General features: G+C 42.3%; 1 protein-coding gene across 3 annotated transcripts in view; it reads left to right on the top strand.

The window, feature by feature from the left end:
- TTF1 (transcription termination factor 1) overlaps positions 1 to 23,853 on the top strand; it is a 35,020-nt gene extending 11,167 nt beyond the window's left edge. For 2 of the 3 annotated variants that reach the window (XM_036913472.2, XM_036913473.2), the window contains exons 6-11: positions 528 to 658; positions 10,609 to 10,843; positions 12,635 to 12,724; positions 14,300 to 14,365; positions 20,485 to 20,570; positions 21,770 to 23,853. In XM_036913472.2, coding sequence (XP_036769367.2) covers positions 528 to 658; positions 10,609 to 10,843; positions 12,635 to 12,724; positions 14,300 to 14,365; positions 20,485 to 20,570; positions 21,770 to 21,951 — 790 coding nt within the window. In that variant the 3' untranslated portion in view covers positions 21,952 to 23,853. Of the gene's footprint in view, positions 1 to 527; positions 659 to 10,608; positions 10,844 to 12,634; positions 12,725 to 14,299; positions 14,366 to 20,484; positions 20,571 to 21,769 lie in introns of those variants that run through there. The other variant, XR_008996674.1, reaches the window with a different exon arrangement.
- The last annotated feature ends 2,104 nt before the right edge of the window (positions 23,854 to 25,957 follow it).

Genomic DNA, 25,957 nt, shown 5'->3' with positions numbered 1-25,957 from the left:
ACGAAGTCCAGTGACAGGAGCTGAGTGTTCTCTAGAGGGACCAACGGGGGCCTTGAGCTCAGGGTCCTCACTGAGGGTCCGCCACGTATGCTGCGTCTGAAGACCTTGTAGGAGTTGTCCAGGTGGGGTGGAGGAAGGCCATTCCCACTGCCCGCACGGAGGCTCTGAGCTGAGACGGGCCTAAAAGGCTGGCGGGGCTGAACAGTAGGGAGTGCCAGGCTTTGTGGGCACATTCAGAAGTCTGACTTGTATTGTGCCTGAAACCTTTTTAGGGATTTGAATGGGGAGTGATAACTGTCCAGTTATTTGCTCTGGCTGCTCAGCCAGGCCCCTGGCCACGGACTGCGGTGCTTGGCTTACAGGGTGACCACAGTTGAGATGCCAAGATAGGAAGTGGCAGGAGCTCTGGGTGGTCTTTCTGATGGCCCACCCATTCACCTTTTTCCAGGACTGCTGTGTACAGCATGAGAATACAGTTTCTAACCTTGCAGTTAATTCAAACTTGTAATGTTTTCCCTTTCTCTTAGGTACAGCAAAGGAGATACGAAGAAGTTAAAGATATACCAGGCCCTCCATGGGAACGATTGGAAAAAGATCGGGGAGATGGTGGCTCGAAGCAGCCTCTCCGTTGCCTTGAAGTTCTCCCAGATCAGCAGCGGTAAGTCTGGGCTCAGGGGCCTGCCTGGGAAATGAATGAGCCTGGAAAGCCTCACTAGCCTGCGACGATCTGGTGCCCAGGCATCCACAGGCCTGTCCTCTGAGTGAGTGCCATCGTTGCCTGAGCCATTCTGCATGCTGGTTCCTGTCATTTCCTTGTGTGCGTTTATGAAACTGTGCCGTCCTTATTCACATGATTAGTTTCTACTGCACCTCAGTTCAGTAGCTTTCAGCAGGACTATAACTGCCAAGTTGACTGATACCCACGGAAGCCACTGTGTGGGAGAACCTGGGTGGGGAAGGTCCCTTCCCCGAGGCAGCAAGGGAGATCGGCTGGGGTGCGGTGCAGCTGGCCTGTTGAGCAGGGATTTAATGGTCTCCTTTTCCCCACTTTCATAAAGAAGTTTATATATATGAAGTTTATTCTTCACAATAAAAACTGTCAGTTGCTTTAAGGAGACAGTCTTCGGTCAGTGTTGCAGTTAGGCAGGGCTCCCCTGCTCCCGGCACATGGGCAGAGCATGCAACAGGCTACGCAGCTGGGCATTTGCATGGCTGGCGTGTGGTAGGCTCTGGGGTCAGCTGGAGATCACGCCTTCATGCTGCCAGCTCTGGCCACTGGTGCATGCAAATACTCAGCATGGCCAGTTCTTCTGGTTTCTGAGAATTAAAACCCAGATCTGGAGAAGGGGAGGGACACTCGTGTGTGTGTGTATGTATGAAATCTAGACTTTTATTTTTTGAACTCTTGCTTTTTAACTGTTCATCCAAATTGTTATTGAGTGGAAAATGACACTCTTAAAGCCAAACCAAAGATAATTATAGGCTGTGGTTTGAGGCCTCTTCCTTAGCGTGACTGAACATCTAGACACGGATGAACCACAGATTCATTTGACACCTTCCCCAGGTGATTGGCTTAAATTCAGGTGTCTCCACTGCTCACTCCTGCGAGCATGTCATTGCAGCTCTTAATTCAACTGGGAACTCTTGGGGAGAGTTAGGTATGTAACATAAAAGTCATTTAGTTCTTTTTTTCCCATTAAATATTTGAGAACCTCACGGTGTCATGCAGGAGATACTTCTGTCAGAAACAGGACAACTTCTTTGAAGTTGAAAAAAATATGTTGCTTTAAGAAAGGACTTTTCTGATATTGGTTCTTGCAAAGAATGTCCACTTCGATGGTTTCATTTTAATTTGCATGTAACTGTTTGATAATTTTATCAACTGTGTTTGTAATTGAGATGTTGCCCATTGTCTTCTGAAATGTGTCTAATTTGCCTTTAACTCTTTATCTTTTTAGAGCCGTTTTGGGCTCACAGTAAAATTGAAAGGAAGGTACAGAGATTTCCCATGTGTTTCTTGCCCCCATGCGTGCACAACCCTCTCTCATTACCAGCATCCCTCACCAGATGGTGCCATGAATCTACATTGGCACATCCCTCAGAGTCTGTAGTTTTTTTTTTTTTTTTTTTGGTTCCCCAGAGTTTATATTTAGTGAATGAAGATAAATAATAACTATGTATATTTAATTGATTACATATGATAAAGAGATAGTAGAATAATAGGGATAAATGATTCTGGGACCAAGTGGGTAGAAGTTCTTCGTGATCTGTGATCAAGAAAGATGTTTCTTTTTTTTTTTTTTTTTTTTTTTAATTTTAATAATTATTTTTTATTGAAGGGTAGTTGACACACACTATTACATTACATGAGTTTCAAGTGTACAACACAGTGGTAGAACATTTATATACATAATTCTAGGTTCCAGCTATCACCCTACCAGGCTGTTACAATATCTTGACTATATTCCTTATGCTATACATTACATCCCGGTTACTAATTTATTTTACCATTGGAAGTCTGTCCTTTTTTTTTTTTTTTTTTTTTTTTTTCTGTGAGGGCATCTCTCATATTTATTGATCAAATGGTTGTTAACGACAATAAAATTCTCTATAGGGGAGTCAATGCTCAATGCACAATCATTATTCCACCCCAAGCCTAATTTTCGTCAGTCTCCAATCTTCTGAGGCATAACAAACAAGTTCTTACATGGAGAACAAATTCTTACATAATGAATAAGTTACATAGTGAACAGTACAAGGGCAGTCATCACAGAAACTTTCGGTTTTGCTCATGCCTTATGAACTATAAACAGTCAGTTCAAATATGAATACTCATTTGGTTTTTATACTTGATTTATATGTGGATACCACATTTCTCTCTTTATTATTATTATTTTTAATAAAATGCTGAAGTGGTAGGTAGATACAAGATAAAGGTAGAAAACATAGTTTAGTGTTGTAAGAGAGCACATGTAGATGATCAGGTGTGTGCCTGTAGACTATGTGTTAATCCAAGCTAGACCAGGGCAATAAAACATCCACGTATGCAGAAGGTTTCTCTCAGAACGGGGGGGTGAGGTTCTAAGCCTCACCTCTGTTGATCCCCAATTTCTCACCTGATGGCCCCCCTGCGACTGTGCCTGTCTTAGGTTGTTCCTCCCTTGAGGAATCTTACCCGTCTCTGGCTAACCAGTCATCTTCCGGGGCCATACAGGGAAATGTGAAGTTGGTAAGTGAGAGAGAAGCCTTATTGTTTGAAAAAGTTAACTTTTTACTTCTTTGCATATTTATGCCCTGTGGCTTCTATGCCCAGCATTTGTCTTGAGGTATCTTTACCACTTGGAAGAATTATGATACTCGGTAAATTTGATATGAGGCACGAATTCTATTTAAGGGTTGTAATTAGGAAGGAAGAAGAAAAGCTATAGAAGTAGCAGGCGGAAGAAAACATGGGAAGATTGATTATTTCTTTGATATATCTTCTTGTAGAGTAACTTCAGCATGTATAGGTTTTAAGCGACTACTTAAATTGCACACACACATTAACATAATAGGAGTATAGTTACATAACCAAAGCATATCTGTAATTACCAGCCATCTGCAGTGAAACCAAGAAAACCAGTTAGGCACCTTAGGCATTTGTGAAAACTTATCTATGATATGGTGGATATTGTCCAAATGAACTTGAACAGTCTGAGAGAAATCAGACAAATGAAAACAACCCATTCCTGGGGACTGTTCACATGCCATATGTTCTTTTAACAATAAGTAGTTTGTAGTTGTAAGACTTTGGAGTGCTACAATTTGCACTTCTCCAAATTCTTGGTTGAGTTCCAACAGTATAGATCCAGTCAAATTTGTTGTTTTACTGTATGCACAGGCCAGCTTAGATATCTCCTTCCTCATTCCCATGGCAGGTCCAGGAACTGGTGGGATGAGTGCATCTACAGCTGTAGCAGTGCGTGGATCTTTGTTGGGGTTTTTTGATGATCATCTTCTGGCATGAGTCTTCCAGAGAGTGCAGATGTTGGAAGTTCTTTTTCATATCGTATCTTAGTTCATTTTCGGGGTAGCCCAATTAGGCTTTGATCCTCTGTATAAACACAAACAGACCCTTTGCCTACCCTTTTATATGCCCTTTATACCCTTGTGTAGAACTCGTTGGAGGTTACCACACAGGAACTGCCCTTTTTTTTTTTTTTTTTTTTTTTTTTTTTGCTATCACTAATCTACACTTACATGACGAATATTATGTTTACTAGGCTCTCCCCTATACCAGGTCTCCCCTATAAACCCCTTTACAGTCACTGTCCATCAGCATAGCAAAATGTTGTAGAATCACTACTTGCCTTCTCTGAGTTGTACAGCCCTCCCTTTTCTCCTACCCCCCATGCATGTTAATCTTAATACCCCCCTACTTCTCCCCCCTTATCCCTCCCTACCCACCCATCCTCCCCAGTCCCTTTCCCTTTGGTACCTGTTAGTCCATTCTTGAGTTCTGTGATTCTGCTGCTGTTTTGTTCCTTCAGTTTTTCCTTTGTTCTTATATTCCACAGATAAGTGAAATCATTTGGTATTTCTCTTTCTCCGCTTGGCTTGTTTCACTGAGCATAATACCCTCCAGCTCCATCCATGTTGCTGCAAATGATTGGATTTGCCCTTTTCTTATAGCTGAGTAGTATTCCATTGTGTATATGTACCACATCTTCTTTATCCATTCATCTATTGATGGACATTTAGGTTGCTTCCAATTCTTGGCTATTGTAAATAGTGCTGCAATAAACATAGGGGTGCATCTGTCTTTCTCAAACTTCATTGCTGCATTCTTAGGGTAAATTCCTAGGAGTGCAATTCCTGGGTCAAATGGTAAGTCTGTTTTGAGCATTTTGATGTACCTCCATACTGCTTTCCACAATGGTTGAACTAACTTACATTCCCACCAGCAGTGTAGGAGGGTTCCCCTTTCTCCACAGCCTCGCCAACATTTGTTGTTGTTTGTCTTTTGGATGGCAGCCATCCTTACTGGTGTGAGGTGATACCTCATTGTAGTTTTAATTTGCATTTCTCTGATAATTAGCGATGTGGAGCATCTTTTCATGTGTCTGTTGGCCATCTGTATTTCTTTTTTGGAGAACTGTCTGTTCAGTTCCTCTGCCCATTTTTTAATTGGGTTATTTGTTTTTTGTTTGTTGAGGCGTGAGAGCTCCTTATATATTCTGGACGTCAAGCCTTTATCGGATGTGTCATTTTCAAATATATTCTCCCATACTGTAGGGATCCTTCTTGTTCTATTGATGGTGTCTTTTGCTGTACAGAAGCTTTTCAGCTTAATATAGTCCCACTTACTCATTTTTGCTGTTGTTTTCCTTGCCCGGGGAGATATGTTCAAGAAGAGGTCACTCATGTTTATGTCTAAGAGGTTTTTGCCTATGTTTTCTTCCAAGAGTTTAATGGTTTCATGGCTTACATTCAGGTCTTTGATCCATTTTGAGTTTACTTTTGTATATGGGGTTAGACAATGGTCCAGTTTCATTCTCCTACATGTAGCTGTCCAGTTTTGCCAGCACCACCTGTTGAAGAGACTGTCATTTCGCCATTGTATGTCCATGGCTCCTTTATCAAATATTAATTGACCATATATGTCTGGGTTAATGTCTGGATTCTCTAGTCTGTTCCATTGGTCTGTGGCTCTGCTCTTGTGCCAGTACCAAATTGTCTTGATTACTATGGCTTTATAGTAGAGCTTGAAGTTGGGGAGTGAGATCCCCCCTACTTTATTCTTCTTTCTCAGGATTGCTTTGGCTATTCGGGGTCTTTGGTGTTTCCATATGAATTTTTGAATTATTTGTTCCAGTTCATTGAAGAATGTTGCTGGTAGTTTCATAGGGATTGCATCAAATCTGTATATTGCTTTGGGCAGGATGGCCATTTTAACGATATTAATTCTTCCTAGCCACGAGCATGGGATGAGTTTCCATCTGTTAGTGTCCCCTTTAATTTCTCTTAAGAGTGACTTGTAGTTTTCAGAGTATAAGTCTTTCACTTCTTTGGTTAGGTTTATTCCTAGGTATTTTATTTTTTTTGATGCAATTGTGAATGGAGTTGTTTTCCTGATTTCTCTCTCTGTTGGTTCATTGTTAGTATATAGGAAAGCCACAGATTTCTGTGTGTTGATTTTGTATCCTGCAACTTTGCTGTATTCCGATATCAGTTCTAGTAGTTTTGGGGTGGAATCTTTAGGGTTTTTTATGTACAGTATCATGTCATCTGCAAATAGTGACAGTTTAACTTCTTCTTTACCAATCTGGATTCCTTGTATTTCTTTATTTTGTCTGATTGCCGTGGCCAGGACCTCCAGTACTATGTTAAATAACAGTGGAGAGAGTGGGCATCCCTGTCTAGTTCCCGATCTCAGAGGAAATGCTTTCAGCTTCTCGCTGTTCAATATAATGTTGGCTGTGGGTTTATCATAGATGGCCTTTATTATGTTGAGGTACTTGCCCTCTATTCCCATTTTGCTGAGAGTTTTTAACATGAATGGATGTTGAACTTTGTCAAATGCTTTTTCAGCATCTATGGAGATGATCATGTGGTTTTTGTCTTTCTTTTTGTTGATGTGGTGGATGATGTTGATGGACTTTCGAATGTTGTACCATCCTTGCATCCCTGGGATGAATCCCACTTGGTCATGGTGTATGATCCTTTTGATGTATTTTTGAATTCGGTTTGCTAGTATTTTGTTGAGTATTTTTGCATCTACCTTCATCAGGGATATTGGTCTGTAGTTTTCTTTTTTGGTGGGGTCTTTGCCTGGTTTTGGTATTAGGGTGATGTTAGCTTCATAGAATGAGTTTGGGAGTATCCCCTCCTCCTCTATTTTTTGGAAAACTTTAAGGAGAATGGGTATTATGTCTTCCCTGTATGTCTGATAAAATTCCGAGGTAAATCCATCTGGCCCGGGGGTTTTGTTCTTTGGTAGTTTTTTGATTACTGCTTCAATTTCGTTGCTGGTAATTGGTCTGTTTAGATTTTCTGTTTCTTCCTGGGTCAATCTTGGAAGGTTATAGTTTTCTAGGAAGTTGTCCATTTCTCCTAGGTTTCCCAGCTTGTTAGCATATAGGTTTTCATAGTAGTCTCCAATAATTCTTTGCATTTCCGTGGGGTCCGTCGTGATTTTTCCTTTCTCGTTTCTGATACTGTTGATTTGTGTTGACTCTCTTTTCTTCTTAATAAGTCTGGCTAGAGGCTTATCTATTTTGTTTATTTTCTCGAAGAACCAGCTCTTGGTTTCATTGATTTTTGCTATTGTTTTATTCTTCTCAATTTTATTTATTTCTTCTCTGATCTTTATTATGTCCCTCCTTCTGCTGACCTTAGGCCTCATCTGTTCTTCTTTTTCCAATTTCGATAATTGTGACATTAGACCATTCATTTGGGATTGCTCTTCCTTTTTTAAATATGCTTGGATTGCTATATACTTTCCTCTTAAGACTGCTTTTGCTGTGTCCCACAGAAGTTGGGGCTTAGTGTTGTTGTTGTCATTTGTTTCCATATATTGCTGGATCTCCATTTTGATTTGGTCATTGATCCATTGATTATTTAGGAGCATGTTGTTAAGCCTCCATGTTTGTGAGCCTCTTTGCTTTCTTTGTACAGTTTATTTCTAGTTTTATGCCTTTGTGGTCTGAAAAGTTGGTTGGTAGGATTTCAATCTTTTGGAATTTTCTGAGGCTCTTTTTGTGGCCTAGTATGTGGTCTATTCTGGAGAATGTTCCATGTGCACTTGAGAAGAATGTATATCCCGCTGCTTTTGGATGTAGAGTTCTATAGATGTCTATTAGGTCCATCTGCTCTAGTGTGTTGTTCAGTGCTTCCGTGTCCTTACTTATTTTCTGCCCAGTGGATCTATCCTTTGGGGTGAGTGGTGTGTTGAAGTCTCCTAGAATGAATGCATTGCAGTCTATATCCCCCTTTAGTTCTGTTAGTATTTGTTTCACATATGCTGGTGCTCCTGTGTTGGGTGCATATATATTTAGAATGGTTATATCCTCTTGTTTGACTGAGCCCTTTATCATTATGTAGTGTCCTTCTTTATCTCTTGTTACTTTCTTTGTTTTGAAGTCTATTTTGTCTGATATTAGTACTGCAACCCCTGCTTTCTTCTCACTGTTGTTTGCTTGAAATATGTTTTTCCATCCCTTGACTTTTAGTCTGTACATGTCTTTGGGTTTGAGGTGAGTTTCTTGTAAGCAGCATATAGATGGGTCTTGCTTTTTTATCCATTCTGTTACTCTGTGTCTTTTGATTGGTGCATTCAACCCATTAACATTTAGGGTGACTATTGAAAGATATGTACTTATTGCCATTGCAGGCTTTAAATTCGTGGTTACCAAAGGTTCAAGGTTAGCCTCTTTAGTATCTTACTGCCTAACTCAGCTCGCTTATTGAGCTGTTATATACACTGTCTGGAGATTCTTTTCTTCTCTCCCTTCTTGTTCCTCCTCCTCGATTCTTCATATGTTGGGTGTTTTGTGCTGTGCTCTTTCTAGGAGTGCTCCCATCTAGAGCAGTCCCTGTAAGATGTTCTGTAGAGGTGGTTTGTGGAAAGCAAATTCCCTCAGCTTTTGTTTGTCTGGGAATTGTTTAATCCCACCGTCATATTTGAATGATAGTCGTGCTGGATACAGTATCCTTGGTTCAAGGCCCTTCTGTTTCATTGTATTAAATATATCATGCCATTCTCTTCTGGCCTGTAGGGTTTCTGTTGAGAAATCTGACGTTAGCCTGATGGGTTTCCCTTTATAGGTGACCTTTTTCTCTCTAGCTGCCTTTAACACTCTTTCCTTGTCCTTGATCTTTGCCATTTTAATTATTATGTGTCTTGGTGTTGCCCTTCTTGGATCCTTTCTGTTCGGGGTTCTGTGTATTTCCGTGGTCTGTTTGCTTACTTCCTCCCCCAGTGTGGGGAAGTTTTCAGCAATTATTTCTTCTAAGATACTTTCCATCTCTTTGCCTCTCTCTTCTTCTTCTGGGACCCCTATAATACGGATATTGCTCCTTTTAGATTGGTCACACAATTCTCTTAATATTGTTTCATTCCTGGAGATCCTTTTGTCTCTCTCTATGTCAGCTTCTATGCGTTCCTGTTCTCTCATTTCAATTCCATCAATGGCCTCTTGCATTCTATCCATTCTGCTTATAAACCCTTCCAGAGTTTGTTTCATTTCTGCGATCTCCTTTCTGGCATCTGTGATCTCTTTCCGGACTTCATCCCGTTTTTCTTGCGTATTTCTCTGCATCTCTGTCAGCATGTTTATGATTCTTATTTTGAATTCTTTGTCAGGAAGACTGGTTAGGTCTGTCTCCTTCTCTGGTGTTGTCTCTGTGATCTTTGTCTGCCTATAGCTTTGCCTTTTCATGGTGATAGGAATAGTCTGCAGAACTGGGACGAGTGACGGCTGGAAGGACTTCCTTTCTTGTTGGTTTGTGGCCCTCCTCTCCTGGGAGAACAGCGGCCTCTAGTGGCTTGTGCTGCGCAGCTGCGCGCAGACAGGGTTTCTGCTTCCTGCCCGGCTGCTATGGAGTTAATCTCCGCTGTTGCTGTGGGCGTGGCCTGGCTCGGGCAGCTACTCCAAAATGGTGGAGTCGCCTTGGAGCAGGAGCTGCTGGGAGGCTATTTATCTCCGTAAGGGGCCTCCCTGCTCCCTGCAGCCCAGGGGTTAGGGTGCCCAGAGATCCCGGATTCCCTACCTCTGGATTAAGTGGCCCGCCCTGCCCCTTTAAGACTTCCAAAAAGCACCCGCCAAAACAAAACGACCACAAAAAAAACAAGAAAAAAAAATTTTTTTAATTAAAAAAAAAAATTTTTTTTAATTAAAAAAAAAAAAGGTGGTCGTTCGTTTTTCTTTATTCTCCGGTGCCAGCCTCAGTCCTCTGCTCACCGGTCTTTCTGCCCTGTTTCCCTAATATTGGGGTCCCTGTCCCTTTAAGACTTCCAAAAAGCGCTCGCCAAAACAAAGCAGCAAAAAAGCAAAAAAAAAAAAAAATGGTCGCGCGCTTTTCTTATGCCCTCTGTCGCCCAGCCTCCAGTGCCTGCTCACTGTTCTTTCTGCCCTGTTTTCCCAGTATCGAGGGCCCTGCACTCTGGCCCGGATGGCTGGGGCTGGGTGTTCGGCAGCCCTGGGCTCCGTCTCCCTCCCGCTCTGCCTGCTCTTCTCCCGCCAGGAGCTGGGGGGAGGGGCGCTCGGCTCCCGCGGGGCCGGGGCTTGTATCTCACCCCCTTCGCGAGGCGCTGGGTTCTCTCAGGTGCGGATGTGGTCTGGATATTGTCCTGTGTCCTCTGGTCTTTATTCTAGGAAGGGTTGTCTTTGTTATATTTTCATAGATATATGCTGTTTTGGGAGGAGATTTCCGCTGCTCTACTCACGCCGCCATCTTCCGCCCCCTCCTCTGTAGTTTTTAATGTTAGGTTCCTGGTCGGTGTTATACAGTCTGTAGGTTTGGACAAATGTGTAATGACATGTTGTCTATTGTAACCATTTTGTTTTTTATATTGTATTTGAAAGCAAATAGATTAGCAACTATACGACCATCTTTTTATGTCTGTAGAAAGAAATCATGGTACTTGGAGTAAGACAGAGACCCAGAAACTAATCAAGGCTGTTGAAGAAGTGATTCTAAAGAAAATGACTCCCCAGGAGTTAAAAGAGGTGGATTCTAGACTCCAAGAAAATCCTGAAGGCTGCCTGTCAATTGTTCGGGAAAAACTCTACAAGGGCATATCTTGGGCAGAAGTAGAAGCTATAGTAGAAACCAGAAATTGGATGCAGTGTAAAAGTAAGTGGTAAGTTTTAAGGCTTCCTAAGTTTCAATAGATATTCTCTCTCTCTCTCTCTCTCTCTCTCAGTAATTTCTATAGAGTGGGTAGATTGGCAAGGTTGCTAAGAAGGTCTGTGCGGCTTGCATGTGGAAAGCCTCACATGTCAGGAATGACCACCTCTGACCCACTGCTCCAACTACCTCAGTATCAGTATCTGAGTCAAGTTAGCACTTACCTAGCCCCAGTTCATTGTACGGCTTCCTCACAAAGAACTTGAACTTTGCTGGTACTGAATATTGACTTACGGTTTCTTCACTCTGTCCCTTTCTAAGTCTTTAACAAAACAAGATAGTTATCTGTTTTGCAGCATAAAAAATAAATATAAAACTAACACTCGAGAGAAATGAAAGCATAGTGATCAGTAATAGTTCTGCCTTTTTTACTTTGGCTCAGTCAGCAGTTCCTCTGTTTTCATCTAAAGGGAGCCAGTCACACTCTTCCTCTTAGAACTTCTCTCTGCATTCATCACACAGACGTATATGCAGCCCTGATCTTGCTGCCCACTCTTTGCCCTGGAGGGTCTCTGAGCTGGATGTTCAGCCGTCACATGACACCTCGAGCAATGGTTCTGTAGCTCATGACCCATGTCTTGGACACTAGGGGACCTCGGTCATCTTGAATATCAGACAAGAATGAAATCTGGAGTAGGCCTATTTAGTGTTCAAACCAAACTCCTAGATCATGCTGTTCATTATTTACATGCCTTCCAATTCTTCTGTAGAATATTTGCTTGGTTGAATAGAGGACTACACTCAGGGAAATAAACTCCAAAGAACAGATAATGTTTGGGGAGGGAAGGTGTATAATATGGAGGGACCAGAGCCCTTTCTACTCCTATATTTAGATTAAAAATAGGAATGAGTTATAAGCCTCAACCGGGGGATGATGTATCTGTTTCCAAAGGGAGATGATGAGGGGGTGGCTCTGCACCAGAGTCAGCACAATGAAGGTAGTGTGAACGACTCCCTTTGAATTTGAAGGAAAAAGTAGGAAACCTGAAGCTTGACCATATATTTACTTCTGTGACACTGAAATGACCTCAAGGGATCCACTTCAAACCAGCGACCACAGATGGCTATTAGCCAGAACAAGCGTCAGTTACCTGTGTGTGTCCCGTGAATCCCTTATCAAGGATGTGAATGTAACGGCTGATGATCTGCCCATCAGGTCGTGACGCATTTTGCTAGTCAGGATAAGTACTTCGACAGCACCTGCCGTGGGGCGGTTGCTGTCATCAGGAACTTCGGGGAGCCCTCTTCTTCAGCCACCAGCTTTGGGCCTTGGAGGGATCATCAAATCATTTATCACTTCACTAAATTTGTCTTACTTTGTGTCCCAACAGCTAGTAATGGTAATGAGCACGATGTCCTTCTGTCTAATAAACAATCAAAAATAAATAAACTGAGTTTACACAGTGTCCTTAGCACCTGCTAATAGGCTTTTTCTGTGCCCCACCCCCCCGACCCACTCCTTTAAAATTTTTATTATGGGAATTTTATGACACACACAGACTTAGAACTCCTTGTATCCCTCATCTAGTTTCAATAACTATCAACTTCCTGTCGTTTTATTTATCTTTTCCCACTTTTCTTTAAAAATAGGTGTATCCTCAATGGTGGTAAATGTTAACAGTGGTAAGTTGCAAATGTTAAAAAATGGTTTGAATAAAGGTAATTTAGATGAGAAAAATGTAGGATGTTTTAATGGAAACTTGGCCTCCAAAAGTAAACTGTGTTTTTCTTTCCTTTAACACAGGACAGAAGTTCTAACCAAGAGGATGACAAATGGTCGGGATGTATTCCGTGGAGCTAATGCCCTGCAGGCCAAAATCAACCTGATTGAAAGGTACAGAAATAGAAAGTGACACAGTTTTAACTGTTCTCTCCAGCCAAAGAGTAGTTGTTAAACAGCAGAATCTGTAGCGAGATCACTGAAGTTGAAATCCCTGTTCCAGCACTTTCTACACATAGGCCCTTGGCTCTTGGTCTGTCATCTTAAGTGAGGGTGATGCTAGCACCTGCCTCTTAGTGTACTTTGGCGAAGAAGTGAGCTAACACTGTAAGACATACCATGGCCTCAGTAAATGTAGACTAAAATGTCTTTGGGAGTTTTCCTGTGGATTTAAGTTATCTCTGTCCATTGGAAAATGGAGGTAAATAATTGAGGCTGAGCCCTCCTGCCCCCCAGCGCCTGTGAGCTGGTGTCGCTGCTGCCTGGGTTCTGCTTTGTCTTTGAGCTCCTGGTCCATGGAGCTCTAGAGTCCTCCCTCCCCTGATAGAAGGGGAGGCACGGGTCTGTTGAACAACGCCTGTGAGTCTCAGCTCCTCAAAAGCTGCCCAGATGTGGTCTGAAACCTGCCCCCATACTTGGAGGACAGGGAGAGACCAAAGAAAGAGGCAAGCCACTGCAGGGGGCTAGGGTAGGGGTAATAAGCAAGGAATAATACCTGGCCTGTCTTGGGTGGCTGGTACATGAGTAGATCCCCACACACACCCACCAAATTGTAACATTTTTATAGAGGCCTTAACTGGGTTTAGTTGCGTACACCATCCAGATGGTCTCAACACCGCACACTATCTCAAGGCCCTGTCCTTGAGACAGCCTCTGGGAGCGGGGGAGGCAAGCAGAACCCACATTCCAAGGATGGGGTGAGGGCATGCAGCCTCTGACTCCTGGCATTCAGCTCACAGGGCAGCTGGCTGTCATGGCTTCTCAAGGACCTTCCCCAACACCGGTGGACCTGGGCTCATGTCATGTGAGTGCCAGCAAGCACAGAAGAAACCTTTGTATTCTGGCCACCTGTCCAGCTTCGTTCTTCCTGCTCTCCATCATGAGCCCTGCTTGAAGTTCATCCGTGTGCTCCTGACCCTCCACACTGTCTGGCTGCTTACGCCTCCACCGTATTGCCCTACGGAGGAGCAGCACTGCAGACCCGAGGAGGGCGTCTCAAGTTGGGCAGGCCTGGCTGGGTTCCAGTCAGTCATGAAGTGCCTGAGCCAGCAGCTCGGGCTTTCACCCCCATTCTCTGGTCTGTAGAACAGATGATGCCCCCATCTCATCATGGGGGGCATTAAGGGTAAATGAATTAGCAGGTGTCGAGGTGTTACGCGCTAAGTCCATGTGTACTGATGCCACCTGCCCACACTGATCGGCGAACTTGTGTCTCTCACTGTGAAGCAGCAGCATGGCTTGGTGGGGGACGTGGAGGGCTCGGGAGGTGGAGAGGCAGCCTCCTGGTCTGCAGGTCACTGCCTCGGTGACCTCGGGTGGCCTTGGGCTTGCATGCTGAGGCCGCAGGGCCTGTCTGAGGGAGCCGGAAGGGGTGGACCTGCTGATGCCTTCAAGCTCTTAGTCTCCTGGGAGTCCATAAGGGTGCCTGTCGTACTGACTTTTCCTTGAAAACTTTATTTTCTCTCATAGGTTGTATGAAGTAAATGTGGAAGATGCTACTGAAATAGACTGGGAAGACCTTGCTGGTACCATAGGGTAAGGCCATTAATTTAATAGTAAGCTGATTGAAAGATAAGAGATGACTTAACGAGTGAGTCTCAGATTTTAAAGAGCGGGGCTCTACTTCGCACTACATATGGACCCATCTGTAGCTCATATCATGTAACATGTATTTGGAAGCCCCACTCAGTGTACTGTGGACCATGTAAATCGGCCCCTCCCTCCACTCCACCCCTTACTGAAGACTCCTAAGAAGGATGAATGAAATGTGTGCAAAGTCTCTTCAAAGCCTCAAAGAACTAACAACTTCTAAGACTTGTTCAAAGACCCCATAGACCCGTTGCCCAGAATCACCCATTCTGCACAGTTTGCTGCATTTGCCCTCCCCTCCCCTCCTCCCTTGCTGCTCCCTCCTCCAAGGGAGGAAAAATTTCCCCCTAACCATTTAAGAGTTTGTGGTAGATGAATTACCCTACACAAGCAGGTTACTGTCCATGACCACAGTATGTCGATCATATGCAGGGTATTTGACGTTGATAGAATACTATTTTCTAGAACACAGTTCGCATTTAGATTTCACCAGTTGTCCCAATAATGGCTGTTGTAGAATTTTCCCCCTGATTTAAGATCCAATCCAGGATCACACATTGCATTTAATTGTCCTGTCTTCCTAAGTGTCTTTCAACTGTAAAGCCCTTCTGTCTGTTTCTTAGGTGGCTTTGAAGTTGTGGTTGAATACAGTCTAGCTGTTTTGTAGAAACAGCCGAGTTTGGCGTTTCCTCATGATTAGATCCATGTTCTGTATTTCTGGCAGGAATACAACATACATAATGCCATGTCAGTATCATCCCATCACATCGTGAGGCACGTGATTCTGATTTTGATCATTTGGCTCTGGTGGCATCTGCCACATTTCCCCACTATATAAAAGTGCCAGTTTTTCTCTTTTGTGATAAGAACTGGCTGTGGGGAGATAGGGTGAGACAATATAATGATCCTGTTCCTCTTTGAGCTTCCCTCAGTAGTTTTTGTGGTGTTCGTTTGCCCTTCTCGTCCAGAAGTGGGGTGGGGTCTCACTCCGGGACACGCTGCAGGACGGGTAGCCTGTATGCAGCACAGTTCAGTGTCACCAGACACCGAGGCAGCAGAGCTTTATATCACGTGTTTGTAAGTGATCTCTGTTTACCTTGCTCTTTTGAATCAGTTCCTGCTATTGAAGAGAGAGGCTGCTTCTCTCAATATCAGAATTTATTACTTGCTAAGCAAGAGAGAATTGATCTGCAGAGCACAGGCCCTCTAAACAAAGCACATCATTGAGGATTGTGGTGCTTGGATTGGCGGGCTTAGGGAATTGGGAGTATTGAGGGATTGCTCAGCTTTTAGTTTCGGAACTAGAGTGACGCTGCTATAGCCTGGCTGGCTTTCTGGTGTCAGGTTTTGTTGATCATTAGGAAGGGTTTAAACTGATACTGGTTAGTTATTTACACCTTGGGATTATGGACAAAGAACATTGGCTTTTTTTTTTTTTTTTAACTTGGAGAATTGGGAATTTCATGGATACATGCTGAGGAATCACAGACACATGCCTGTGTTTCCAAGCCCTGTCCTTTTCTGGCTCACCTGAGGGGACCTGCAGTATTATAGGTCCCTGAGAGTGAGGGTGCCAGGCGCTCTGAAGGAGGGTCCTGCTGTGTACCCCACCAACTCCCACCTTGAGGACTCATGTCAACAAAGCCCCCCTTTATAACAGCAAAACATTTTTTTGAAAATTTTGACTTTTCCAATAAGTTTTTGTGTATTGTATGATATTGCTTCAGATCACATGATTTCTTAAGGTAAAATGGGCTTTTAATGGATTTTGAGTAAAATTATATATTGAAAGGTAGGTTGTTCTACTTACCAATTTATAAATCCCAAAGCTGTAAAACAGAGGTTATGGTATCAGGTCAAATACTGTTTGAAATGGTATAATTTCAAGGTTTTAATAATGAATTAAAACATTAGAAAAAAAATTAAAAGTCCAATCTCTTAGATTCTTAAAGCCTCCCTTGAATTATTATTTAGGCATGACTTAAACAAAGTATGTCCACCTAATAAGGTGTATCACCTACTTAGTTTGCAAATGTCCAGATCAATTACTGTTACTCCTCAGAGCCGGGGCTCGGGTCCCCTGAAGGTCAGGCTGGGCTGGCCCTGCTGGGAGAGGGAAGACGTGGACGCCTTAGCGCCTGGCCTTTGCAGCCACGCCGACCCGGCGCTGGGTCCTGGGAGTGACTTGCTATTTAGCCATCCTTGGGCAGGTTCTTCTCTGACTTTCTCTGAGCCTCACTTTTCTCATCTACAGACTGGTTTAATAGGACCGTATGAGGACTGGAGGAGATAATACGTGGGAGATGGTTAGTCCAGGGCCTGGCACAGAGTACGTGTTCAGCAGGTGGTCACTGTGATGAGACTGAAAGAACCCAGTCATCTTTTCTTTTTTTTAATTTTTTATTAAGGTATTATTGATATACACTCTTGAAGGTTTTACATGAAAAAACAATGTGGTTACTACATTTACCCACATTATCGGGTCCCCACCCATACCCCCTTGCAGTCACTGTCCATCAGTACAGCAAGATGCCACAGATCCACTATGTGCCTTCTCTGGGCTACACTGTTCTCCCTGTGACCCCCCCACACCATGTGTACTAAACATAATACCCCTCAGTCCCCTTCTCCCTCCCTCCCCACCAGCCCTCCCCCACCCCTCCCCTTTGGTAACCGTTAGTCCCTTCTTGGAGTCTGTGAGTCTGCTGCTATTTTGTTCCTTCAGTTTTGCTTTGTTATGCTCCACAGATGAGGGAAATCATTTGGCACTTGTCTTTCTCCGTCTGGCTTATTTCACTGAGCATAATGTCCTCCAGCTCCATCCATGTTCTTGCAAATGGTAGAATTTGTTTCTAATGGCTGAATAGTATTCCATTGTGTATATGTACCACATCTTTATCCATTCATCTACAGATGGACACTTAGGTTGCTTCCATATCTTGGCTATTGTAAAAAGTGCTGCAATAAACATAGGGGTGCATATGTCTTTTTGAATCTGAGAAGTTGTATTCTTTGGGTAAATTCCTAGGAGTGGGATTCCCAGGTCAAATGGTATTTCTATTTTTAGTTTTTTGAGGAACCTCCATATTGCTTTCTGCAATGGTTGAACTAGCTTACATTCCCACCAGCAGTGTAGGAGGGTTCTCCTTTCTCTGCATCCTCACCAGCATTTGTTGTTCTTAGTCTTTTCAATGCTGGCCATCCTTACTGGTGTGAGGTGATATCTCATTGTGGTTTTAATTTGCATTTTCCTGATGATTAGTGATGTGGAGTATCTTTTCATGTGCCTATTGGCCATCTGAATTTCTTATTTGGAGAACTGTCTTTTCATATCCTCTGCCCATTTGTTAATCGGGTTATTTGCTTCTTGGGTGTTGAGGTGTGTAAGTTCTTTATATATTTTGGATGTTAACTCCTTGTCAGATCTGTCATTTACAAATATATTCTCCCATACTGTAGGAAGCCTTTTTGTTTTGTTGATGGTGTCCTTTGCCATACAAAAACTTTTTAGTTTGATATAGTCCCATGAGTTCATTTTTGCTCGTTTCCCTTTCTCAAGGAGATGGGTTCAGGAAGAAGTTGCTCATGCTTATATTCAGGAGATGTTTGCCTATGTTGTCTTCTAAGAGTTTTATGGTTTCATGACTTACATTCAAGTCTTTAATCCATTTCGAGATTACTTTTGTGTATGGGGTTAAACAATAATCCAGTTTCATTCTCTTGCATGTAGCTGTCCAGTTTTGCCAACACCAGCTGTTGAAGAGGCTGTCATTTCCCCATTGTATGTCCATGGCTCCTTTATCATATATTAATTGACCATATGTGGTTGGGTTTATATCAGGGCTCTCTAGTCTGTTCCATTGGTCTGTGGCTCTGTTCTTGTGCCAGTACCAAATTGTCTTGATTACTGTGGCTTCGTAGTAGAGCTTGAAGTTGGGGAGCATAATTCCCCCAGCTTTATTCTTCCTTCTCAGGATTGCTTAGGCTATTCGGGATCTTCTGTGGTTCCATATGAATTTTAGGATGATTTTCTCTAGTTTGTTGAAGAATGCTGTTGGTATTTTGATAGGAATTGCATTGAATCTATAGATTGCTTTAGGCAGGATGGCCATTTTGATAATATTAATTCTTCCTATCCATGAGCACGGGATGTGTTTCCATTTATTGGTATCTTCTTGAATTTCTCTCATGAATGTCTTGTAGTTTTCAGAGTATGGGTCTTTCACTTCGTTGGTTAGGTTTATTCCTAGGTATTTTATTCTTTTTGATGCAATTGTGAATGGAATTGTTTTCCTGATTTCTCTCTCTGCTAGTTCATTGTTAGTGTATAGGAATACCACAGATTTCTGTGTATTAATTTTGTATCCTGCAACTTTGCTGAATTCCGATGTTAGTTCTAGTAGTTTTGGAGTGGATTCTTTAGGTTTTATGTACAATATCGTGTCATCTACAACAGGGACAGTTTAATTTCTTCCTTGCCAATCTGGATTCCTTTTATTTCTCTGTGTTGTCTGACTACCGTGGCTAGGACCTCCAGTACTATGTTGAATAGAAGTGGGGAGAGTAGGCATCCTTGTCTTGTTCCTGATCTTAAAGGAAAAGCTTTCAGCTTCTTGCTCTTAAGTATAATGTTGGCTGTGGGTTTATCATAGATGGCCTTTATTATGTTGAGGTCCTTGCCCTCTATACCCATTTGGTTGAGAGTTTTTATCATGAATGGATGTTGGATTTTGTCAAATGCTTTTTCAGCATTTTTGGAAATGATCATGTGGTTTTTGTCCTTCTTTTTGTTGATGTGGTGGATGATGTTGATGGATTTTCGAATGTTGTACCATCCTTGCATCCCTGGAATAAATCCTACTTGATCATGATGGATGATCTTTTTGATGTATTTTTGAATTCGGTTTGCTAATACTTTGTTGAGTATTTTTGCATCTATGTTCATCAGGAATATTGGTCTGTAATTTTCTTTTTTTTGTGGTGTCTTTGCCTGGTTTGGGTTTTAGAGTGAGGCTGGCCTCATAGAATGAGTTTGGAAGTATTCCCTCTTCTTCTACTCTTTGGAAAAGAGGTCTCCACTAAATGTTTTATAAAATTCAGCGGTGAAGCCATCTGGTCCCGGAGTTTTGTTCTTCGATAGGTTTTTGATTACCAATTCAATTTTGTTGCTGGTAATTGGTCTGTTCAGATTTTCTGTTTCTTTCTGGGTCAGCCTTGGAAGGTTGTATTTTTCTAGAAAGTTGTCCATTTCTTCTAGGTTATCCAGTTTGTTAGCCTATAATTTTTCATAGTAGTCTCTAATAATTCTTTATATTTCTGTGGGTCTGTAGTGATTTTTCGTTTATCATTTCTTATTCTAAGAACTCAGTTATCTTATACCTGTACCTGTACCTGTACCTGTTCCTGTCCCTTCTTAACACACAAAGTTACTCACACTAATCACTTTAACTATTACATTAGTTAATTATTGAAACAAATTAGAGACACTTTTATTGTTGAAGTGTCCAGGAAGTGAAAGTTAGTGATTTGCACTTTAAAAAAACAACTTAGGATTTGGTTGCTTCTGTACTACTTATTGTAAATGGAAAATGTATTTCATGCACCCAGTCATAATAGCATCTACTTTTTTTTAGCTTTGCAAAATAAAAAAATCAGGGGACATCTGCTTTTGAATGGTGACAAATATGTACTTATTCTAAATGTAATGTTTAACAGCCTAAGATTTGAAGCCAGGCTACCCTAGTGAATTCCGAGCTCTACCCCTTATTAGCTATAATATCTGGGCCTGTCTTCCCAATTAGTAATGTACATTGTTCTAATTGAAACAGAATCCATCTTATGTACTATTGATTTTCTTCCTTTTGCATGTGTGTGTTTTCAGCCAAATTAACAGTAGCTTTTCACATGTGTCTTGTTTTTGTCATGTTTATGGACATGATGATCTCCTGCTCAGGACATGATGATTAAGAAAGCTACTTACATCTGTAGATCTCCCCTTGTTGATGCACTTAGAAATCACCAATTTCTAAGCTGACACTAACTTTTTTACCTTTTCCTTTCTAAAGTGATGTGCCTCCAACTTATGTTCAAAGTAAATTTTATAAGCTGAAAGCTACCTGTGTTCCCTTTTGGCAGAAGAAGACTTTTCCAGGTCAGTGTTTTCAGTATTTGAATAGTTGAGAACCCAGCAAATGGTGCCATGAGCTGGTAGTGTGACCCTGAGCATGTGCCTTAATTTCTGGGAACCTCACTTTCTCCAGTCTTAAAACTATGAAAATTGGCAAATCATAATCCCAACCTGATGGGACTTTCACAAAGGATTAACTGAGGTGATGGAAATGTGTGCAGCCTGCTAGAAAGCACTCACTAAATAAGTGCTTCTGAATTGCCACCATGCGCTCACATGCTCTCTCACACCATGCACTCACACACACATTCACACCATGGGCTCACACGCACATACTCACACCATGGGCTCACATGCACACACTCATACCATGTGCTCACATGCACACATTCACATGCACACGCCCACACCATGCACTCAGAACGCACATGCTTATATGCAGACTCGTGCTCACACATTCACACCATGCACTCACACACGCACATGTTCACACCATGTGCTCACACACACACCATGCACATGTACACACACCATGTGTTCACACACACGTGTGCTCACAGTGCTCACACCATGCACTCACATGCACACACTCATATCTCATGCTTGCATACACCCTGTTCCAGAAAAAACAAAAGATGTCTGGATCCTTTCCTGCAGCTATTTTTGTGTGGTTTAGATACGTAATTCCCAAACAGATCATCAGAGCTATGGGGGGATATGTAATCCCTAAACAGATCATCAGAGTTATGGGGGGAGCTCATTAAAGATCTATGTCCCTGGGCCTCATCCTAGACATATGGAATCGTATCTCCAGAGTATATCCAGAGGCTAGACTTCTTGAGGAGCTCACAGGGGAGCCTCAGGTGGTCTGCCCAGCACAAGCGTTTGGGGACCACTGGTTCAGATGACACTGCCCTGGAGTGTGATGAAATACTTCTTACATTCAGCAATGTCACTTCCTGGGTTTGAATCCTGGCTTCCCCGGACCAACTCCATGGCCTTAAGTACATTTCATATTGTCTTTATGCCTCAGCTTTCCCATTTGAGAAATGGGTTCACAACAGTGCCTACTTCATGGGATTTGTGAGAGGACTGAATGAGTGAATGTCAGTAAACCAGCTAGAGAGGATCTCACACATAACAGCACATCCGTGCCCTGTAGTCTTTGACTTTGGGTAGAGGCTTTGTACAAGTAATTTCAAAATTAAATTTCTTTTCTTTAGAGATCATAGACTACCTTTATGAGACGAGTCTACCTTTGCTTAAAGAAAAGCTGGAGAAGAAAATGGCGAAAAAAGGCACTGAAGTCCAGTCTCCTGCAGCACCCAAGCAAGTCTTTCTGTTTAGGGACATCTTCCATTGTGACGATGACAGCGAGGGAGAAGACATGCATGACAGAAGCTAAACGGGTGCTATTTCTCGTTTGTTTTTCCAGGTTTAGTTATATTTATATGTGTGTCAGCTCAGCTCTTTTCATTATTGAGGTTTATTAAAGAGAAGGTACAGCAGCCAAAGGAAGGGTGTGAAAACAAGTTTATGATGGGGCATTAAAATTTTATTAACACATTCATATTCAAGTGTGGTTGAATGTGAAAAGAAAGAGGAGCACATGAATTGATTGAATATTTCTGTACTGTTATATTGAAAATAATTACAGCTAATGTTGTTTCTGAAACAGCAGTACCCAGGTTCCTCTGATTGTAGCAGGAGGTAGAGTCACATCCAGTGAACAATGTGTTACACGGATTCAACCATGTGTGCACAGAGCAAAAATGAGAACTTTAATAGCTTGAGTAACATGTGCCATTTTGCTTTGTTCTCCCAGTTTATGTACATATTCATAACGTGGGTAAGTATGAGATGCATGGGAGGGGGAAGCCGTGGATCTGCTGTTCCCCCAAAGTGGTTTCAGTTCCCATATGCCTGTCGTAGTTTGTGAATCACATCTTCCTGAGTGTGACTCTACAGTTTAAAGATATGTATTTTTCATACAAGATGCCCCGTCCAAGCCAGTCCCTGAATTCATCTCGTATTCAACCAGGGGGAAAAAAAAAAACAGAAAAATCCAGAAGTCTTTCCATTGTTTCAGAAAAACTGGCTCTGTTAGGCTTAATGAAAGATGCCGTGCAGGTCTCAGGCACGACTCAGACCTAACCGGATTCTGAGGATAATTTTGACGCTGGGCTATCCCATCAGTCAGGAAAGCAAAACCACTCTGGATATTTCAAACAGAGATTTAATAGAGGGATTTGGGTTACAAAATGATTAAACAGGATGAAGGAGCAAACGGGGGAAGGTTGAGTGTTACCCCACAGCGGGGAGCCGAGGGAAAGCCGCTCCAGCCCCTTGGCTGGCCGGTGCTGACGTGCCCCAGGTTCTCTGCAGAGTCTGGGCTGTCTGCAGCTGCTGCCCTTGGAGGAGCCCGTGCCGCTGTGTCCTCTTTCTGCCATGTGGCCTCAGCAGGAACTGGTGTCTCCTTGGAACACAGCAACTTCTGCCTCCCTCCTGCCTTCTAGTCTCTCACCAGTACCTCCTGTAGCAGCCCCTTAGCAGAACCCTGCTGGCAAGGGAAGTAAGGTTTCTAGGCTTCTAGTCACATCTGGGCAGGGGAGAGCATAGGAGGGAAGGTGTTGGTGAGCAATAATCCATACAATGATGGCACCATCTATGCCAGGGTGCAACTCTACCGTCTCCTGAGTGTTCTGTCTGCTGTCATCCATGTAACATCATCATGTGCAAAGTTAGTTAGTTCATCCGTAAAGCTAGATATTTTTCCAAACCTGCCGTGATTGGAGAACAAAGAAAACAGAGAAACGAATTGAGGAGTCCTTGGTCACCACTGTACCCCCAACACCTATCACAGTGTTGTGCAAATAATAGGCATTCAAACATTCAGTTGGTACACGAATGGTTTCTTTTTAGCAAGTATGTGCCTTTAGTCACCTCTTTCTGTCTATTAAACATACCAATCTCTGCTGATGGGAGTATAAATTGTATGTTCCTTTTGGAGAACATTCTGGTAAAAGTCAAAGCCTTAAGAATGCATATACTCTGTGATCCAGCAACTTCACTTCAAGACCTAAAGAAATAACAGAACTAGTGTATAAGGATGGCACATTTATAATATGAAAAATAGAAAAAAAGTGAATGTTCCTTAATAGGAAATTTGTTAAATTATGATATATTCCTAGAATGGGATGTTATGCAGTAATTAAAAATGATACTGATAGATTTCGATAACATAAAAAGGCTAAGCAACATTATCAACTGACATTTCAGAAGAGTGTATTTTTTCAATTTTGTAAAAATAAAAAAATAAATGAAATTGCATATATATAAATGTATGGGAGGTATTAAACCCAAAGTGTCGACAGTGTTTCTCTCTGGGATTGTGAATATTTAGGTTAGAATTCTCAATTCACAAGTGCCAAGCAGTCAGACTCATAGATCTACGGAATCCAGGGACTCTCAAGACTGGAGGCCCAGCGGGAGTGCTTGTTTGAAGGAAATTTGTTAAATTATGGTATATTGCTCGAATGGGATGTTATACAGTAATTAAAAATGGTACTGATAGATTTGGTTATTAACATAAGGGTAAGCAACATTATCAACTGAAATATTTCAGAAGAGTATATTTTATCAATTCTGTAAAAATAAAAAAAGTAATGAAATTGCATATATATAAATCTATGGGAGGAATTAAACCCAAAGTGTCAACAGTAGTTCTCTCTGGGATAGTGAGTTTATAGGTTAAAACTCTTAATTCATAAGTGTCAAGCAGTCAGACCCAGACAGACCTAAGGAATCCGGGGACTCTCACGACTGGAGGCCCAGCAGGAGTGCTCCTTTGAGGCAGGGGCTGACCCAACTACTCAGAGTCCCCAGAGGTGTGCTTCCTTACCGATTCTCTGCTGCCCCCTTCACACACCTTCTCCAGAGCCCACTTCCTCTTCAGTCCACACAAGGGGCCCCCTTGGCCGGAGGGATGCCCTCCTAGCCACATTTCAGCATCCTGCCTCCCATTCAGGGAAAGAGAAAAGGGTCTCCTAACTGCTCTTGCTTAAGTCCTGGGTTTTGCTCCTCATGCCCAAATTAGAACTTGTGCCCAATTCTGGACCATCATGGAGCCAGGAAAATGGTTTGTCTTCAGCCAGTCAGGGCTCACTTCCAGAGCTGGATTTAGCCCAGACATGCCTTGAACTGCTGAGAGGGTAACTACCCAGTGGGATGGGAAATCAGGGGCCCTTCACAGAAGAGGTGAATGGACTCAGGAAGCTACCTACAAGTGTGTGTGGGAGTGGGTAACTGCCTGTGCTGTGAAATTTATCTGGTAAAAGAGTAACTTCCCACCTTTATTTCCATGCCCTTCCTCAGAGATAAAAAGTATACCATACAAATATCACCTTTGCCAAACACCCTTTTTACATACATGCCCTACACTCCCCCCATTATCAAGTCCCCACCACATACCCCATTATAGTCACTGTCCATCTGCGTAGTAAGATGCTGTAGAATCACTACTTGTCTTCTCTGTGTTGTACAGCCCTCCCTGTGCCCCCTCCCCACATTATGTGTGCTAATCGTAATGCCCCTTTTTCCCCTTTTCCCTCCCTTCCCACCCCTCCTGCCCAGTCCCTTTCCCTTTGGTAACTGTTAGTCCATTCTTGGGCTCTGTGAGTCTGCTGCTGTTTTGTTCCATCAGTTTTTCTTTGTTCTTATACTCCACAGATGAGTGAAATCATTTGGTACTTGTCTTTCTCCGCCTGGCTTATTTCACTGAGCATAATACCCTCTAGCTCCATCCATGTTGTTGCAAATGGTAGGATTTGTTTTTTTCTTATGGCTGAATAATATTCCATTGTGTATATGAACTACATCTTCTTTATCCATTCATTTACTGTTGGTGAGCATCTTTTCATGTGCCTTGTTGGCCATCTGTCTGTCTCCTTTAGAAAAATGTCCATTCAGGTTCTCTGCCCGTTTTTTAATTGTATTGGTTTTTTGTGTGTGTGTGTTGAGTTGTATGTGTTCTTTACATATTTTGAATGTGTACCACTTACTAGATACATCTTTCACAAATAGATTTTCCCATTCAGTAGGCTGCCTTTTTCTTTTATGGACAGTTTCCTTCACTGTGCACAAAGCCTTTTAGTCTGATGTAGTCCTGATTGTTTAATTTTGTTTTTCTCTCCCTTGCCTAAGGAAACAACAAAAATATTGCTAAGGCCTGCATCCAGGAACTTACTGCCTATGTTTTCTTTTGGGAGTTTTATGGTTTCAGGTCTTACATTTAGGTATTTAATCCATTTTGAGTTTATTTTTGTGTATGATGTAAGAAAGTGGTCCAGTTTCATCATTTTGAATGTACAGTATGTAAAGAGGTCTTACAACTTGAAACGATCTGATTAAAA

This window comes from Manis pentadactyla, chromosome 3 (genome assembly GCF_030020395.1).
Source record: "Manis pentadactyla isolate mManPen7 chromosome 3, mManPen7.hap1, whole genome shotgun sequence".
Lineage (NCBI taxonomy): Eukaryota > Metazoa > Chordata > Mammalia > Pholidota > Manidae > Manis > Manis pentadactyla.
Note: the sequence above shows the minus strand (reverse complement) of the source record. Positions and strands in the feature narration are given on the sequence as shown.